The following is an 18,811-nucleotide window of genomic DNA, read 5'->3' as shown; positions in this document are numbered from 1 at the left end:
ATGAACTCACGGATTTGGCTAAGGAAGTTTTTAGACAGAATCCTGAAAGCACCTATTGGCTTCTTCTGGCTTTCTCTGATAAAATATGAGAAGAAAAATATGAACTAAAGAAGGAATTGTTCAGTTTTTGAGCAGAATTTAAAGGAAATATAAATGGCCCAGGACAGTCTTTCCAGCCAGCAAATGGCTCTCAAAGTAATAAATGGCCTCAGAGCATAGATCAAATCCAGGGCCCTGCCAATAAAAAGGGCCTCAGGTAGAGATGAAGTCAAAGGTGGGACCCTTTGTGGAGACCTCAAAAAGATTTAAGGGCAAGTCTCATATCTTCTCAAATAAACAATATGGCTTCTAGTAATTTTAGAAGTGTGCCTCTAAGACCCTTCCAGACAAGGTGTTTCTCATAGCTCCCTGACTCTCAGTCTAAGGTAGAGAGAGGCCAGTCTCAAAAAGATCTGGAGGTGTGGCTTTTGTCTGTAAGTGAATTATAAGTTGATACACAGGAAGCCCACAACATTTTTAAAGAATTATATCATCTTAGACTGCAAGGGATAGAGATAGCTCAAAACAAGAAGAAAAAACAAAAACAAAGAAGCTTTAGATCTTCCATTTCCTAGGGGCAGGGAGCAACCGAGAAGCCTCTTAGCTACTAACACAGACATTTCTTATGGAAAAGAGTTAACTCAGAAAATTAAACCGAGAGCCCAGAAGATGGAGCCAAGAAGAACCACTCGTAAGGAGCAGAACCAGGCCCTAATTGCATATCTGGTGGCACATGTCTGACTCAATTTCAGAAACGCTGTGGACCAATAACCATGTTGTGCCTTCAATCACCCACCATCCCCTTCTGAATAGGAGTGTTTATTGCAGTTATCTGTCTCTGTCTTACATTTGTACATTGAATGCATTATTCACAGATCTTCAGATCAAGGGGAACATTCTTGAGGAGCTTTCCTGGAGGTGCACCTGAGAAGCCAAGTTCTTATCTGGAGCTGATTTAGATAACAAGATAGTGACTTCAAGTTGATGCCTTAATGGCATGATTTTGCAGGTGGGTGGGAAGGAGCTGACTTCACTTTGCACACAGAAGGAATGTGAACCAAGGTTGCTACAAGACAGACTATGGTATATAGTCTCCAAAGATGGTCGCTGTCAATTTCATGCATGCAATGGAGCCTAATTCTCCTCATCTTGAATCTGGGCCCCCTCAATGACTTGCTTGATCAGTAGAACGCAGCAGAAGTGATGTTCTGGGATTTCTGAAATAAAGCTTGAGAACCTTCACGGCTCCCATTTGGGCTTCCTGGGATGCTCTCTAAAGGGACACTCTCTCCCTCTCAGAATCTAGCTGCCATGCTCTGGGAAGCCTAAGCCACATAGAGAGGTCATGGGCAGGCATTCCAGATGGCACTTCCAGCTGACACCCAGCATCAGTTGCCAGGCTTGTTGAGGGAGTTACCGTAGAAACTGAATTCATTTGAACTTTCAGATGACACCAGCCCCAACCTCCATCGGCAACTGCATATAAGACCCCAAGTGAGAACCCCATTGACTGTCCCCAGTCTACCCACAGAAACTTGGGAGGTATAATTCAGCAAGTGCTGCAGCGGTTTGTAATGCAGCAGTAGGTAATCAGAATAGCATCTCTGAGTCACTGAACCAAACCTGAATTGCATACTTCTCAGCATGTGAAACATTTAAATGCCGACTTACTTAAACCACTCATAGTCAGGTTTCCTGTAAGTTACAGCTGAATACATTCCTAATTAGTAGAGAATTTAGTAACTATGAGTGGGATCCATAAAAAATTTTTTTAAGAACCTAAGATGTGGAATTGTATGAGGGAAAGAAAGGATCTAATATTTATAGGCTGGAAAGTTGGCGACCTTGTGAGATAGCAAAGCATCATTTGGTCAAACTGTCACTTGATGTACCATAGGATGTAGAAAAATGGCAACCTAGGTCACAGTTTCAGGGAAAATAATAGGAAAAAAATCAGAACGTTCATATGAACAAGCTCCTACTAGCTGTTAGCAGACACCGGAAGAAGAATGAACTCACACCAGACCTTGCCAATCTAAAGGCAGGTATCAAAAGAAATACAGCTTTGGTAAAAGCAGGGGCACTGCCTATGGCCTGCAATCTGACAGGAAGTCCCTAATACAAAATTTTGCCAGGTTGATTAGACTAACTTCTGTCTCTTGAGCAGATCCCAGTTCGCCTGGACGCTCACAGTGTTGAGTGACAAGGTCTGGCCTTCATCCTGAGATTATACTCTCCTTTCTTTGTTGGAATTTTCTTTCTTAGGAAGTGATGATAATAGTAGACAGTATTTACCTTTTTAAATATCTTATCTGGGGGGAAAAAAATGTTAGCAAACTATCTCAATTTCCAAATTTGTACTGGTAATTTAAATCCCAAAGCCTGAGACCTAAGGCACAACTCTGGCATGGGGGAGATTTCCACAAGAAGAGTCAGGGCCCAGAGGGGATGAGATCTAAAGGGGAGTCCCAATTTCCAGCACTGAAACTGAGCTGGCCAGGTTATAGGGCACCACTGAGCAATGAAAATATTATCAACAAACAAGAAATTTATTCAGTACAAAACTAAAAGGCATCGAGAGTTGTCCTGGGCCTACGAGACCCATGGCAGGGAACCCGGAGGGTGGCTTCAGGGCCGGCCTGGGGAGTCCTGGAAGAAGTCGTTGCACATGATAGTGACAAGGGCCAGAAAAACAGCGTACTCCTGGAAGTCCACCTGCTCGTCGCTGTTCTCGTCCAAGTCACCCATCAGCTTCTTCAGGCCCTCTTCATCCACCTTCTCCTGGAAGCAAGAGAGAACAGGGTCACCACCAGGCTAACTCCACCGAACACACACTGGCCAGAGCCCAGCTCTCCCTCTGCACTGGGCAGCCTCGTCAGTGGCAGGCAGGGAGCCCCTAGGAGCTGTTGGGAGCACCCCCTAGGTGAGAGATGTCCATCGGTGAGGTCTCCGACTCTCCCTGTTGAGGTGAGGAGCACCTAGGCACCCCCTAAGCTCAGGATCAGCTCTGCTCCCCAGGAGCCCAGCCAGGTGGGCATCATCAACCCCATTTTGCTGATGTGGAATCTAAAGATTTCTGGAGCCGCCACCATGCCCCGTCACCAGCAAAGTGCACTCAGAAAAGGCAGATTCTTTTTAATAGCAACCAAAATGAACTAAATTAGAAAAGTTTAACCAAAAATTGTTTTAAAAGGAAAGAAGGACGTGCCTTATAAGTTCAAAGTTCAAAGAGAACTGACTTTGGGATCATCCGGGAGTCAGTAAGGGGAGGGCCAGGGGCAAATAGACAGTGGACTGCACTTCTCTGCAGAATGTCCCAGCGTGCATGTTTTAGCTGAGCTTTTCTGTCCCTACACACCTTCTTCGTTTGGCATATAAATATGGAAAATAAGAGAGAAGGAGAGTATGCAGTGTGATCCTGATCCAGTCACTTCCCCTCTCTGGGCTCTGGTTTCCTCAACTCTGTAGTGAGGAGATTTGACAGATGGACTCTGAGCTCCCTGACAGCACGTCCCTTTCTCTGGAAAACTGCAGGGAACAGCCAGTAACAGGCACTCACACCTGGGCCTCACCCCGCCGCTGGTGAAGCCGTAAAGCACGGAGCTCCACCCTGGCGTCCGCCTCAGCAAACACCCCAGAGCAAAAGAGGAGATTTAGCCTGAGCCCCCACACTCACACCCCGGGGCCCACCCCCGGGTGCCCCACTCACCCCCACAAAGCTGGGCAGCTCCTTGTGTAGAAGTTCCTTCATCTCCCCCTTACTCAGCTTGAACTTGTCACCCTCTTGGCCGGAGTACTTGTGGAAGGTGGTGACCATCACAGCCAGCGCCTGCTCCAGGGGACTGGACATCTTGGATCTGCGGCCACAGGGGTGGCAAGTGATGGACAGCCCCACTTCTGCCCATGTGCCCCAAACTGCTCCTCTGAATGGGAAGGCAGGGGCTGAAACTCCCCATCAGGCTGGCTCCCGGGCGAGGGTCCCACCGCCGCCTCATTCGGAGGGCAGGTGTCAACCCTTCCCCTGCGTTTGGAGGTTGCTGAGGGTAGGGCCTCCAGTCCTCTTTGATCCCATGCAGGGCACATCCCCGAGGGTAGCGATCCCCCATCTGAGTGTCCGGAAAGGGAGACAACAGGCTCACCAGAGCCCCATGTGGGGTCTTTTCTGGGCAGCTCTTCCCACAGGCCAGTGGGCTCTGGGCCAACACTTTGGGAACAGTCCTGTGCGTGGGCTCATCAGTGGGCCCCCCAGGGCTCTGGCAGTATCCATGGGGCAGCCTCAGGGCATGTGAGTCCTCTCCCATCCAACCAGGAGCTCTCCTGGGCAGGTAGGTTCCCTCCCTCAGACTAGGGGCTCTCAGAGGGTAAGGAATGCATGCCCCTTCATGCTGGAGGCCCCTGAGTGGGTAAAGGGGTGCTGCAGACTGAACACCCTCCCCACCAGGAAGGATATTGGGATTGGAATTAAAGAAATTAAATATCCAGTGCCCTGGGATCAGGGTAGAATCTAGGGACACAAGGACAGACCTCAGAGGTCATCTTTTCCAAGTCCTTGCCTCTGAGATGGCTCAGACCAGCCCAGAAGGGTGAGGTGGGTCCCCAAGTGAGGCCAGAGTAGCCAGTGCCAGAGGCAGGGAAAGCCCTGGGCCCATGGTCAGCCCTGCGTTCGCAAGGCAAGGCTGGAGAAGGCCAGAAGGGGCAGTGCTCAGGGCGGGGACGCAGGCCTCCACACAGGGAGATAACTTACACTTGTTCTTCAGGCCTGGAGGAGCCCAGGATTTTGTGAAAAAAATCTCGGGATTGTCATGAAACCACCCCGCACACATGCCTCGTACTCTCAGGCCTAGACCCCCCAGAAAGGGCCTCTATCCTGAGACACCCAGCCTAAGAGACCCACAGGAGTGCCTCCAGCCTGAGAGACCAAGAAGGGCTTCAGAATAACCCCTAAAGCAAGACCTCAGAGAGGAACCTGGAGAAAAACCTCAATCTGGCACCTCACAAGAGGCCCCCAAGTGGGAGAAACTCAGAGAGGCCCAGGCTGGTCTACCAAGGAAGCCAGAATGAGAAAACTATGGAGACAAAGATAAAGAAAAGGGACAAAGGCAGAGACCCCTGGGATCCTCCCGCCCTGTCCTCAGCAGGGCCGACATACTCACTGGACCAGGAGGCAGAGTGCAACGCAGGAAAGAAAGCCAAGAGCCAGGTGCCCAGAGTGGGGATTTATACGCCAGCCCCACCGGCCCCCAACGTGGCATTCTAAGGAAACTGAACGTGCCCTAACTTGATCCGTCTGCAGCCTGGCTCCCTCCTGCTCCCCCGTCCAAGAGATGGCAAGATCAGCCCCCACCCGGAGGAGAGCCCGCACCACCAAGGGTAGCATTGGGCCCACCCAAATGGGGGAGTGGGCGGTGTAGGGAGGAGGGGGCAGCCTGGGCCCAGGGCCAGGAGAGGCAGCCCCTTTTCATGGGACCTGGAGACGCATGCCAGGCCTTGTTCTCATGACACATGCTTGCGAGTCACCACTCATTCCTGGCTCAGAGGCTGCAGGCAACACAGAGAGGCCGCAGGCCTGTAGGCATGTGTCTGTGTGTGTGCACGCACAGGTGAAGCAGTCTGGGTGCTTGCAGAAAGCTGGAGGCCAGAGAAGGCAGCCCCGGGGGCGCCAGGAAGACAAGGGCAGGGCTGACTTAAGCAAGTGGGAGAAACAAAGTTCCTTTTAATAGCTGGAACCAGAATACCCTTTAATGAGGTCACGAGGAAAGTGGGCGTGCTTAAAAATATCTTGAAAGGCCCCCTTTGGGTAGGAAGGGGTCTGGCAGGAGACAGGGAGGCAGTAAGAAGTGGAGATGCTTACAGTCGCAGTTGGGGTGAGCAGTGGTCTGTGCAGTATAAAGGATTTTGAAAGCAAGAAGGAAGAAACTCAACCTCCCCTTTTCCAGCTGGGGGTGGGTGAGTGAGGGGGGCGAACAGCTTCCAGAGCCAGCGGGCCAGGCCTGATGCAGCCACAGCCACCTCCCTCCCTCGCCCCGCCCCTGCCTGCCCCACCCCATACCCGGAGAAAGTCAAACACTGCAGCCATTCAGGACCCAGCCCAGGGGAGGGCTGCTCAGAGAAGCGCTGGCCTCACACTGCCCCCTCCCAGGCCCGTCGCCTGCTGCTCTTTGTCCCCAACCCAATCTGGGCACCGCCCTTCCTGTGGGCGCAGCTCCCCTCCCCACTCCAGACGTCCACCAGTTTCTCTCCCCTCCCCCAGCACCCCTAAATCTTAGGTGACTCACCCGTGGTTCCAGGCCCAGATGCCCAGGCAGTGACTCAGCGGCGCCGCCCTCCTCCCTCGGGGCCAGGGCAGAGCGGTCCCAGGGCAGCAGGCGGACCCCCAGCCCAGCCTGGGAGGAGAGAGCTCTGACACTGAGACCCTTCACCACCCACCCACCCTGGGGAGTTTTGGATTAGGACCCCACAGAGAAGCTCAGACTGAGAACTGACAGAGGATCAGACACGAAGCCAGGAGGCTCTTCCTGGGAGTCACTGTGGGGCTTGGGGCAGCCTGAGCAGCGTGGATAAGCCGGGCCCTGGGGCCCCAGCATCCTCCCCTACATCTCTGCACAGCCACCCAGTGTCCCCCTGCCACCCCAGGCACTTGGACCCCTCATGGCACCGCTTGGTCCCATCAAAACCTGTATCAGGTGGAGCTCAGCATAAAGCCCTTCACCCAAGGGTTGGGGCCCAGGGATGCAATGCATCGCAGAACTTCTCTTTGAACCGAGGACTCTAGCAGATGGCTCTCCTGCTCAGAAACCCAGTGGCATCCCCATGCTCTTCTTAAAGCCTGGCGGTGAGGTGCTCAGGCTCTGGCGCCCACCAGGGTCGCCCCGCATATACTGAACTGCCTTGCTCCCTGTGCCTGGGGTACAGAGGCAGCACCTGGTGTGGACCAGCCCCATTGCTTATGCCCATCCCTCCACTGGGCATGGGCCCGCTCACCACATCTCTGCTGAAATCTCTCCTATCCTTCAAAGGCCAGTTAAATGTCACCTACTTCGTGGAGCCTTCCCCAGGCCCAACCAGATACCACCTCTCCCAGCTCTGTCCCGTGCAAAGCCCCCTTTTCGTCCTTGAGTGCTTGGCGCATCCTGCTCTCCACTGGTCACTGTGCACTGACTTCTCTCGCCCTCACCCCTGCACAACGAGGTCATGCGACAGGGACTGGCTGCTATTCGTTCGGGCATGAGGAAAGGGTCTCACCCACACCAAAGTGGTAAAGGTGGGGGGATCTGGGGGGAGTATTTAGTAGCCCCCTTCTTCCTACCCCAAAATCACACTGCGGTTTCTGCTATCACGCCATAACCTCTCCTTAAGATCCCAGGAGGGGAACTGAGACACTGACTTGGAAAACAGAACCTCAAAGAGCTGCAAATCCCTTATGTGTGACCCCAGGGGCCCAATGAAGAGAGAGCTGAGCACACTCCCCAGTGGTAGGAACGGAGACAGGAGGCACGCAGAGGGAGACCCAAAGGGGCAGCCAGATGGAAACAGGGAGACACGGTAAAATAGTCACTGAAACAAGGGACAGTGACTGAGAAGGGGGCAAGGTGAGAGAGATGAGCCTGGGGGGAGAGGGGTAAGAGCGAGCCAGTGAGTACCAGGGCAGCACCCGGAGACCTGTCCCCAGCCCAGAGCTAAGGTCAGGAGGGTGCCCCTCACGTGGCCGTATTCCTGAGACCAGTGAAAATCACACTAATTTGCCACTAATCGCTGTCTGTGGTCTTGCCCAACTCCCTCCCCCTTAACAGCACCTGAGGGTTGGAGAGAATGACCCCCTGGAGTCCAATCCAGCTCTACATTCTCCACTTTTCCAAGAAGGCCAAGAAGCCAGGACGCAGGCAGGCAGTGGGCACGTCCCTGGCAGTGACTCTGCCCACGCCCAGCGTGAGAAAGAAAGAGGGAGTTCGCTTTAGTCCACCCGGTCGCCCCAGCTCCAGGCTCCAGAGCTTTCCCCACCTGCTGCGGCTGGGTTTTGCCGCCTGGTTTGTGCCGCCTGGTGGTTGATATGTGTCGTTGCAGGCTGGTCCCTCCCTGCTCGCTCTCTTTCCCTCCTTCTTTCCAGGTCCGCCAGCCATTGCTGTTCCCTACCTTTGACTCACACAGGAGGAGGCAGTGCTGATTCATCGCCAAGGCGCTTTCCCACACCCGCATCCCGCCACCTGCCTACCATATAAGGTGTTTCCTGGACAGTCCCTGCTGAGAAGCACAGGTGAACTTCTGAGATGGAAGCCTGGATGCCTGGAAGCTGTTTAAAAGCATTAAGGAGGGGCAGGAAGGAACTAGGTGGCAAAGTGAGAGGCTGAACACTGCCCAGCTATGTGGCAGTTCAGCGGAAAGAAAAATGGCTTCACTGTTGGGACCCCAGGGTTAAGCCTTGGCATTCCCTCTGACTCACTGTGTGACCTTGGGTGAGTTGCACCAGTCTCTGAGCTTAAACATTTTCCCCACAAGGATCCCTTTACTTATTCCTCCATTCTTCAAAATATGCTTTGAAATATTTTCTCTTAACAAACTGGTGAATTAACTGATCTCTAACTCTTCCCTGGTAGCACAATCAGCATGAGAGAACCTGCGGTATCACAGTGGTTGGGTCACTCTGGATTCAGGTGCCTAACGGGTTTGCCTTAGGAAGCACCCCCTGGGCATTAGGGGATTTCCCTGTACTATCCCATTTAATTTACACAACAATCCAGAAGCTGGGACAACTTTACCCACTTTACAGAAGAGGAAACTGAGGCTCAGGAAAATTCATCCAAGTTCACACAATTAATGAGTCATGACGGTACACCTCCCCTACTAGCCCCAACCACCTTCTGATTTCCACTCAAACCAGCCTGGGTCTCTCTGCTCAATCTCTCCCCACCACCACACCCAGACGCTCAGTTCCATTTCTCCAGTGCACCTTGTGCTCGGGAGCCCTTCCCCTCCACCTGCTCTGGTCTGGCATCTTCAACGATTCCTCTTGCCTCCAAATGCACTCTGGCCTGGATTTTAAATAATCTTTAAAAAAAGAGACTTCCTCAGTTCTCCCACCTCCCTCAGCCCTCTTTATCACAAATAACTCCACCATCCACCCAATGACCCAAACCAGAAACGTGGCTGCCCTCCTAGCCTCTTGCTTTCCCCTCACTGCCCTCCATATGTCCAGTGAGGTGACCTATCGTTTCTGCCTTCTAAACGCTGCTCGGCTCTGTCTACGCTGTCCGAGATCCTGCCGCATCACCTTGCTCCTGAGCTAGTGCAAGCCCACCTGGACTCTTCTCCCAAACCTAACCTGTCCCTTGCTCTGACCCCCTGCAGCTCAGCCACAGGATGAACTTCCTAAAATTCAAATCTGAGCATGTCACACCCCAGGTGAAAACACCTAGTGGATTCCCGTAACTTCCAGGAGAAGCTACAGAGCATGGCACACCTTCCTAGCAGCGTAGTTTCTGGGCAGCCACCCTTACTGATGCACATGCCACGCCCTTGCACGCCCCCATGCCCTTGCCTAAGCCATTCTTTCTCTTGCAAAGCCCTTCCTCAGCTTGTCCCCCTGTCCATTTCCTCAAAGATCACCTCCTCTGTGCAGCATCCCTGACTCTACTGCTCAGCCTCCCTAGCTACCAGTGCACACTCATTGGCATGCAGACCAGCACACACACACCACACACACATAGGAGGTGTTAGCATAATTTAGGCGCTCTAGTGTGCTTCTGCAGCCCCTTGCCCATCACTCTATAACAGCACCTTCTGTGTTTCATCGTGACTATTTATGCATCTCCCCTGCTGGACTGGCTGCTGGGAAATAGACGCTGAGTATTGTTAATTCCCAGGGTCCCAGTGCCTGACGCAGAGCAGGTGTTTGGTGAGTGGCCAGATGGAGGCCCAAATGCTGTCTCATCACCAGGATTCTCTCTCCTCCCTTCGGTACCACATTTCCAGACACAGACTCTAAGTCCTCTACCCCCATCCCGAACCTTCTAAAAACTGACTTGTTACCATTGTACATATCCAGCTGTTTCCATTGTCACTAGAAGCTTCCTCTTTGCCAACACGGTTTTGGAGAGGGGGCAATTTACACCCCACGCCTCGGAAAGCCTCTTCAAGGGGTGATCCCTTCTGCTCCCTCTCTTATTGCCTCCTTCCTCCAAAGGGAGCAGGAAGAGGTGGGCTGGGGCTCTGGCCCTCTCCACCAGCTGGCCCCTCTGTACTTCCCTGGTGACCCCACCTCCCAGGTGCAGTCGGGCAGAGCTCTTTGTGATGAGGTGGGGAAGGTCAGTTCAGGAAGCAGCCAGAGAGGAATATAAAGATCTTTTTGGCCTCAGCTCCAAATTCCATTCTCTGGTCCATAGCTGAGATTTGGAGATTTTCTCAGAACCCAAAAGGGAGGGAGACGTGAACAGTCAGCACTCTCAGAAACAGGCCTCCTCCTTTCTGGCCCCTCTACTGCCATCTACACCATTAACTGGGGTCATTCTTCTGGAGATCTGGTCAGGAACAAATTGTTCCTTGGGCCCCCAACCTCTGACACACTCCCAACCCCCGCCCACCCCACCATCCATGCCCTCAAGAAAGCAGGCTGGCAGGAGAAGCGCCACTCTCTGGCCATTCCCTGGGGCCCCTGGATCTCAGGCTTAGGGCATTGCCTTCCCAACTCACAACTCCTCACAGAGAGTCGGGGTGCAGAGGCTAGTTCCTGAGGTCTGATGCCCTACTCAGGAGCCCAGGACACTTCCACCCGAGCCTGCGGGCTCCTCTCAGACTCCCACAGCCTGGAGGCCACCTCCTATCCCAGCAAGCACACAGGCCTGAGTGTCAGGCACACTTGGGTCTGAAAGTGAGCTCTGCCATTTGCTGGAGGGCCAAGGATGGAAACTGTCCCTTGGTGAAACTAGTGTTAACGGGAATCGACACAGAGCAGAGTGATTAACAGCCTTCCCAGAAACACCCGACGTGAGAGATGTGTTCTGATAAATACAGGGAACTTCTCAAATCTCAGAAAGAGACTAAGGGCAACTTCAGGAGAAGAAAGGTGACTCAGAAAGGTGAGCAGTGATTTTAAAAATTACAGGGCGTTGCTCATGAGGAAGTGGTTTAAAATTAGATGTTTTAAGAGATCAATGTGTAATACTGGGCAACAGTCATAGCAGAGAAGTTAAGATGTTGGATTCAGAGTTTTAATCTTGACTCCGTGATGTTCTAGTTCCATAGGTCAAGATCTTTCAGCTATAAGAGACAGAAGTTCAGTGCAAGCTCGCTGAAGCAAAAAGCAGCAGTATATAGTGTTGCCTAACTGTTAAGGTCACTGCAATAATTCACAGGGTCAATGAACCACAGCCCTGGGTGCTCAGACAGGGAGCTCAACACTGTGCATCCATCCACGCATCCTTCTCCCATTACTATTTGTCTCTCTTTGCATGTTGAATTCTCTTATAGCAAGGCCTCTCTAGGAACTTGGCCGCACGCTCTTCCAGCTTTGTAATTCCAGTGCCCATGTGTCCCGGGAAGAACCCTGAATGTCCCTGCTTGACTCATGCACTCAGCCATGGGCCTTCCTGTTTCCAGGGAATCAGGGTGCAGTGATTGTCCAGTGTGAGTCCGGTGGACCTTCTGGTCCACGGTCTATCACCAGATGAAGGAAGCAGGTTGCCACAGTCACTACACTAGCCATGTGACCTTATGAGATGCCGTACCCTCCCTCTAAGGATCAGTTTCCTCTTCTGTAACAGGAGGATACTATTGCCCACCTCACAGATCTAGTGAGATAACACAGGTAAAGTATATAGCGAACATTCAGTGAGAGGTATTAGATACAGCAGTGCAAGAAGAAACCATGATATACAGTTAGAGCCAAGGTCATGGCTGAAACAGGGTCATCTGACCTGTTGGCAACTTAAAACCATGATCAAATGCCATACATCCACTAAAAACACCAGGACAATAATCTACTCTTAGTTTCCCTGTCAATGTTTACCTGTCCTTTGAGCTAGTATCAGGTGAACCCATTTAAGAAAAAATAATTTTAAAAATCTTAAAATTGAAAAAAATCTGTTCATTTGCTTCATTCTTTCTCTTAGCTTGGAAGTGATCATATTTTTCCCATTGTATTCGGCAAAACAAGTAGGTTCAGCTCCAAAAACAGTGGAGTCTGGTGACGACCTAGCCTGATTTAGTCCCATGCCACCCCACAGTGACATGTCATCTAAGCAAGGGCAGTAAATGAAAGCAGAAGCACGCTCCCCAAACCCATTTCATAGATAAGGAAATGGATCCCTGACTTGGGGACAGAAACACACACCATCACCCCCAATTCCTCGCGGACCCCATTCAGATCATCCCCCTCCAGCCATCCTGGCTCTGGTTTGCATTTGGAGTCTCAAAAGGCCGTTCCTTCCAGGAAGAAATTGAACTGATTTCGGGAATGTCTGGGTCTACCACACAGTCCTAAGAGGAAACAAGGTCTAGTCTCTCGGCACAAGATCATCCCTAAGTGAAGAGACAGAGAATGACTTTGTGAACCTGCCCGGCTTTTGGCTAGATCAACATTTGCTCCTAAGGAAAAAGGGTGGCAGACAGGTAGGAAGGAAGAATCTAAAGTTTCCTGGGTGCCTATTCTGTGTAGACACTGTTTTAAGTCCTTTATATGCATTATCTAATGAAATCCTCCCAAAAACCCTATAATGTCGGCATTGTCTCTGATTAATACATCAGGAAACAGAAGCTCAGGGGATTAAGTGCACAACCAGGATTCGAACCCTGGTTGGCCTGGCTGCACAGCCCCTCAGTCACCCCGCCTGCCCTCCTCCCCGTGAAATCCCTTCTCTGGCCGCTGCCTGCTCCCTCTTCCTCCCTTCCTCCGGTTCCTGGGGTATCACAAGCCTTCTACCCTCTTCTCTTGCTTGCTTCCCTCTGGCTCCTTTCTCTCTCTCCCTCTTTCTTACTGCACCATCACCCCCTTCTGTGTAGACAGCTTAAATGAACGGGTTTGAAACTGCACTCAGGCAGCCCCCACGTGGGCGCCACGTCTGCCTCACCCCCCAGGACCCGCAGCCCAGCCAGGTGAGCTGGCCCACTACCAGTCCTCACTAAGCACACAGCAAGTGCAACTGGGCTTTCCTTGGCCCCTCAGCTAGCTGATGCTTCCTGTCTGTGCCCATAGCCATGGCCTCACCCCAGCTATCCTGGGACAGCAACCTCCTCGCCAGTCTCTTTCTGGACTCCAGCCTCTCCTTCTTCATCCATTCTGGTCACAGCCGTCCCTTCTGTCACTCACTTGCTCAGAAACCTTCTGGGTCTCTCTACTGACCACCACATCCTTTGCACTCTTCGGTGTGGCTCTTGAGGATGCAGCTCTCCAACTCATTCTTCACTCACACACTCAACACACATGTACTAGGTAGGGATGCTGCACGCAGCCCCGGGCATGCAGGGGTGACTGAAACAGCCATATTCCCTGCCCTGGTGGAGCATGTGCTCAAGTAGGGAAGACAGAAAATAAATGTAAATTACAAGTTATAGGAAAGCCTGTGAATGAAAATGAACAGGTGCCGTCACCTGGGGAGGGCGGTTGGGGAAGGGCTTGTGAAAGAGGAGACCTTGCATCTGAGACCTGGAGAATGAGGGGTTTCCCGCGCAGCGAGCACAGAATGAGCACTCCAGGCAGTGACCTGAGATGGGAAGGGGTTTGGGGTGTCAAAGAAGCAAGAGACCTGTGTGTGTGGAGCACGGATGGCAAGGGAGGGAACTCGGATGGAACTGGAGAGAACAGGAGGAGTCGGATAGGCCGGTGTAAGGAGTTGAAGTTATGTTCTCAATACGACAGGAAGTCACTGGAGGATTTTAAGCTGTAGAATGACTGAATCTAATTTAGGCCTTAGAGGTGACTCGGGAGCTCTCAACAGAAGATGGCACAGTAGAGGTATTTTTTGTTTCTCCACTCTGAAACCTCACCAAGGGTAATCAAACAAAATAAAATATAGAGGAGGGAAGAGACTGTGTTTAATGAAACTGGTATAACTCCATCCACAAATCATGAAGGGCACCTGCCAAATATAGTGACATGTGATCTAAGCAAGGGCAGTAAATGAAAGCAGAAACACGCTCCCCAAACCCTAGGGGAAGACACCCCAGTAAAGGGATCTCCTATGTCCCTTTGATTGAGAAATAACATTCGAGGTTGAGAACAGGCTGGGGAGACTCACCCTCTGGAGATCTACTGGCCTAGTCCGGCACCTGAGGAGCACAGTAAAGGGCAGCTTCAGAAGAAACCTTGCTGCCATGACATTCCTATTGCCTTGTGACATGGCCACCTAGTCAAGGAGGCCACCAGAGGGAAGTGGGGTGGAGCAGGAGAGGAGGCAGAGAATGGCAGACTGCATGCCACCAAGTTTTACTGGGATGCAACCCTACCTCCCAAATGCCAAAAAGTGGGAGATGTGCCCCTCCCCACACCAGAGCAGATGCCACTGGAACGCTGTGCTCCCACCCCCTGCAGCCCCTCACCCTTCAGAAGAGCACTAGCTCCATTTCAAGTAAATAATAATCAGGATGATTTTATTAAAATTCATGTAATATGACTTCTTTCTTTTAAAGAATTTTAAATACTTTTCTTAGAGAAATTTTAGCGATGGTCCTGCCTGCATGCAAGTTTGGGATTTTAGTTAACATAGCTGGTGTGGTTCAGAAAATCCCCAAACCAAAAATTAACATAAAATGTGATGTTAAACAGGTATGGCCTTCACCTGGGGAAAGCAAAATGACTTTGAAGGCCCACACCCATAAACCAGATTAACCAGGATTCCCCCAGATAAAGCTGAGATTGAAATTTGAAAAATTACCTAAAATAGGCAGTTTTGCAGAAAATATGTACATATTACTTACCAAGATTGACTTAGAGAAAAATCTGAAGTCCTATAACCATTAAAAAAATTTATCAGTAATATCAATCTGCACAACAAAAATTAAAAGCAGAAGTTAAAAGACTCAGGTGGTTTTTATGAACAAGTTATCAAATTGAGAAAAAAAAATCTTATACAAACTTAAGTTCCCAGAAAATAGAGAAAGAAAAAAAAAAAAAAACCACCCAACTTACTTTAGGGTGGCAGATATAAAATATTATTTGTGGTAGACTGCTACTTGCCCCAGAACCTGTTCACCCTTTATCTCTCATAGCGAAAGAGCCCTTAGTTGTAAGTTCAAAAAAAGGCCGCACTCCCCAGCCTTCCTTGCAGCTAGATGTAGTCAAGTAGCTAAGCTCTGGCCAAATGAAGTAGACAGAAATGATGTATGCAACTTCTGAGTCAGGCCCTTAATGACCAAAAACATGTCATTCTTTCTTATGGCTGCTGTGGGTAAAATTGTAATGTTTCCAGAATAGCTCACCTGGCTTTAGTGTATCTGCGTATCAACAGGTGTTCCTCAGGGGTGGAGATAAATTCATCTCCACATCAGTAGGTAATTACCTGGGCAAGGGCTGGTTTTGCTTCTGCCAGAGCAGAAAAAAGAGACAGACCCACACTGCAGTTTGTAGGCAATAAACAGTTTTTAAACTTCATTTCTCCCTTTGACTGATTTCGGCTTTAGAGGTATTTTGCCCTGGGATTTCCTTTCCCTGTAGTTACAGCTGCTTAGGAAACACATAAGCTAGTTGGGCCATACAAGCTAGGGGTACGGAACCAGTCCTAGAACCAGTCCTAGATCACCAGCCTCCATTTGGTATGTGACAAAAAGATTAACTTCTCCCTCCTTCAAGCCGCTGCTACTTTTGGTATGTTCTACACAGCCAATTCTGTATGCTAAGCAGGTCACCCTAGATACTAACGCCAGAAATGTACCATATGAGAAAGGAAAACTGGAAGCTAATCTGTTATGCTTGAAGACACAAAATCCTAAATAAACCATTAGCAACTGGCATCTAGCGTTAGACTTAAGGAAAAAATCATGATTAAGTTGAGTTTATGCCATGGTTTGTGACATTACAAAATATATTAATGTAAATCATTTTAACAGATTGAAAATGAAAATCATATGATCATCTCAATAGATGCCCAAATAAATTCAATGCCCATTCATAGTAAAAACTCTCAGTAATACAGAAGAAAGAAATACCTTGACCGAAAAGAAGGCATCTGTCAAAAACACACTGCGGCTTGCCAGCCACAGCGCCAGACGCAGCAGCCGCTGAGATGTTGATGCCTAAGAAGACCCGGATTGCCAGTCGTGAGCTCCTTCGTAAGAAGGAACTGACAGTGGCTGAGAAGGATGTCTACATACCTAAACATCCGGAACTGGCCAAGAACACTGTGTCCAATCGTCACGTCGTGAGGGCCGAGCAGCCTCTCAAATCGCGAGGCCAGCTCTGTGAAGGAGCAGTTGGCCTGGGGACATTTCTGCTGGTCTCGTACCAGCGCAGTTATCCAGTGTCTGTGGTTACTTCCACCTGTCCCCCGAGATGGTGCCTACCCCGCTGCACCACAGCCATCCTGCGACTGGCAGGTCGCAGGCCCAAAGGTCTGGAGGGGCAGCAACCTGCAAGACTCGGACGAGGGAAAACTCCGAGAGAGGCCCCTACAGATGAAGTGCTGTGCCCCCTGGCAGGGACAAGAAAGCCAAGGCTGGGGCGGGGTCAGCCCCCCAGTTCCAGTTTAGAGGAGAATTTGGTCGGGAGACGGTGTTAGCCACCTTGGTTACACTGGAGGAGATTGTCTTGTGTTGAATAAACCTGTAGCCAGAAAATACTGAAAAAAAAAAAAATACTGCAATTTCATTCTGAACAATAAATGAATGAATAGTAAATGTTTTAAAGTCAAGAAGCAGGAGAAGATTCCCACTATTATTACTTTACTCAACATTAAGTAAATTGAAGATTATGGCCATTCCATTAAGAAAAACATTTTTCTTAAGGTCTAAGGATTGGAAAGAAATAACAAGATGAGATGACAGCCTCTATAGAAAACACAAGAATCCAGACAGCTGGTTACAAACAGGACAAGCGTAGAAGCCCTGTTGGGATTAGAAACTGATGAAAATAAGTGTGGGCTGACCTGGAGCAGTCAAGCCTCCTCCTGCTAATCCCCAGAGCTGGAGGCTTAGAACCTAGAGAGACTGCTTCTTCCCGGAGCTGCATTTTAAATTAAAGTTTAAAGGCAAATCCCTGACCAGGATGTTGCCCGATGGAATGGCTGCAAAGTGAACGGTGACAGTAGTTCTCTGTGTCTTTGGAGGTCCACACTGAGATTTCTCCCCAACACCCGTTACCAGACAGTAACTGAGAGCCACCCCTACCCCAGCCCAGCAAACACGTGCTCACAAGCCAAAGTAGTCAGAACCCGAGGTGTATAGCCCTTGTAATGACATACAAAAGGAAAGAAAGAACAAGCCACATAAACCATCATTTGAAGCAGGATTATTGAAACTGATGGACCAAGAAGTTAAAATAAGATAAATATATTTTAAGTTAGAATAAAATAAAGTTCATTACAAAGGTAAAGGAGAGGATCAGTGATAGAAATAAGAACAAGGACTAATTAAAAAAGAACAGAGTATAATGAGTGATCAAAACCAAAAGTTTTTGTGATGACTGCCCTTGTACTGTTCACCATGTAAGAACTTATTCACTTTGTAAGAATTTGTTCACCATGTAAGAACTTGTTCGTTATGCTTCAGAATATTGGAGACTGTTGAGAATTAGGCTTGGGGTTGATTAATGATTGTGCATTGAGTCCCCTATACAGAATTTTATTGTTGTTAACACCATTTGATCAATAAATATGAGAGATGCCCTCTCAAAAAAAAAAAAAAGAACAGAGTAGACATATCAAATATAAAATATATATATTAGTTGACATAAAGAAGGTAACAATTGGGAAAAATGAAAGCTGGTTGCAGATTGAGAACAAATGGGTGAGCTGGGAGATGAGATTGAGAAAATCTCCCAGAGGGCAGAAGAAAGATTAAAGAAAGGTATTTTAAAAGGAGCTAAATGACATAGAGGATGGAAGTGTAGCTATCAGGATAATAGGATGCCCCAAAGAGAGGCGGGGCGGTGGGGGGGAGGATAAAGTAGTTGAAGAAATAGCATTGATACATTTTTGGAAATGAGAGAAAAGTGAACATCTCAGGTTGAATGGGCTCATGAATGCTAAACAGGGTAACTAAGGGGGAAAACACACATCCTGCCTCATTATGTTGTGATTTAAGAACATCAAAGTCAAATAAAAGTCTAAACACCTCCAAAAGCAATAGGAAGGAACAAGAATCAAATTCGCAGCCTTCCCAAGGAAAACACTAGATGCAAGAGGACAAAGAAGCAATGTTTTTTAAGTAGTGAAACAAATGTTGCATATAACCAGTCTTTCAAATGTGAAGGTATAACAAAAATATTCTCGAACATGGTAAGCCTCAGAGGGTTTGCCACAAAAGACCTACATTAAAAATACTCCTGCAGAAAGTATTCAAATAAGAAGAGCAATAAATCCAAGAAAAATAAATCAGGATGATGCCTGAGATATGGGGAGTAAAATTGGTTAAATAATGTAATAAGACTGATTATTTTTAAAGGCCAAAGGGGGAGGGAGAGAGAGAGAGAGACTGATTGGTTGGAAAGCAGCCTCCAGGCACTGCAAATCATATTTGCATCTGGACTCTGTCAACAGATGAACTAAAAGCAAAAATGACTTGGCACAGGATTTTATAATCAGCCTTAGGAAACACACTTGGATAAGACAGTGGGTCTTTGGTTGGGGATGTA

The 18,811-nt window shown here is 49.3% G+C and overlaps 1 protein-coding gene and 1 pseudogene across 5 annotated transcripts; one reads left to right on the top strand and one right to left on the bottom strand.

The window, feature by feature from the left end:
* Positions 1-2,567: 2,567 nt before the first annotated feature.
* S100A2 (S100 calcium binding protein A2) lies at positions 2,568-16,205 on the bottom strand. 5 transcript variants are annotated; one of them, XM_017640779.3, is made up of 3 exons: positions 16,171-16,205; positions 3,749-3,896; positions 2,568-2,820 (listed from the first exon to the last, which is right to left on the bottom strand). In XM_017640779.3, exons 1-3 carry the CDS (start codon positions 16,188-16,190, stop codon positions 2,668-2,670), a joined length of 321 nt encoding a protein of 106 aa, XP_017496268.1. In that variant the 5' UTR covers positions 16,191-16,205; the 3' UTR covers positions 2,568-2,667. The 5 variants fall into 5 exon arrangements, with proteins under 5 accessions (XP_017496268.1, XP_017496272.2, XP_017496270.1 ...); XM_017640783.3 differs by lacking the exon at positions 16,171-16,205 and adding an exon at positions 8,038-8,171; XM_017640781.3 differs by lacking the exon at positions 16,171-16,205 and adding an exon at positions 7,833-8,008.
* A 42-nt stretch (positions 16,206-16,247) lies between these two features.
* Positions 16,248-16,777, top strand: LOC108383993 (small ribosomal subunit protein eS10-like; annotated as a pseudogene).
* Positions 16,778-18,811: the final 2,034 nt, after the last annotated feature.

This window comes from Manis javanica, chromosome 14 (genome assembly GCF_040802235.1).
Source record: "Manis javanica isolate MJ-LG chromosome 14, MJ_LKY, whole genome shotgun sequence".
Classification (NCBI taxonomy): domain Eukaryota; kingdom Metazoa; phylum Chordata; class Mammalia; order Pholidota; family Manidae; genus Manis; species Manis javanica.
Note: the sequence above shows the minus strand (reverse complement) of the source record. Positions and strands in the feature narration are given on the sequence as shown.

What these genes read in the sequence shown, in the direction of transcription:
- S100A2 (XM_017640783.3), bottom strand. Translation starts at nt 8,156, where the DNA reads ATGGCTGGCGGACCTGGAAAGAAGGAGGGAAAGAGAGCGAGCAGGGAG. An exon ending in GCAAAACCCAGCCGCAGCAG is followed by an intron (nt 3,897 to 8,037) that starts GTGGGGAAAGCT and finishes CTGTGGCCGCAG; the next exon opens with ATCCAAGATGTCCAGTCCCC. An exon ending in AGCTGCCCAGCTTTGTGGGG is followed by an intron (nt 2,821 to 3,748) that starts GTGAGTGGGGCA and finishes TCTTGCTTCCAG; the next exon opens with GAGAAGGTGGATGAAGAGGG.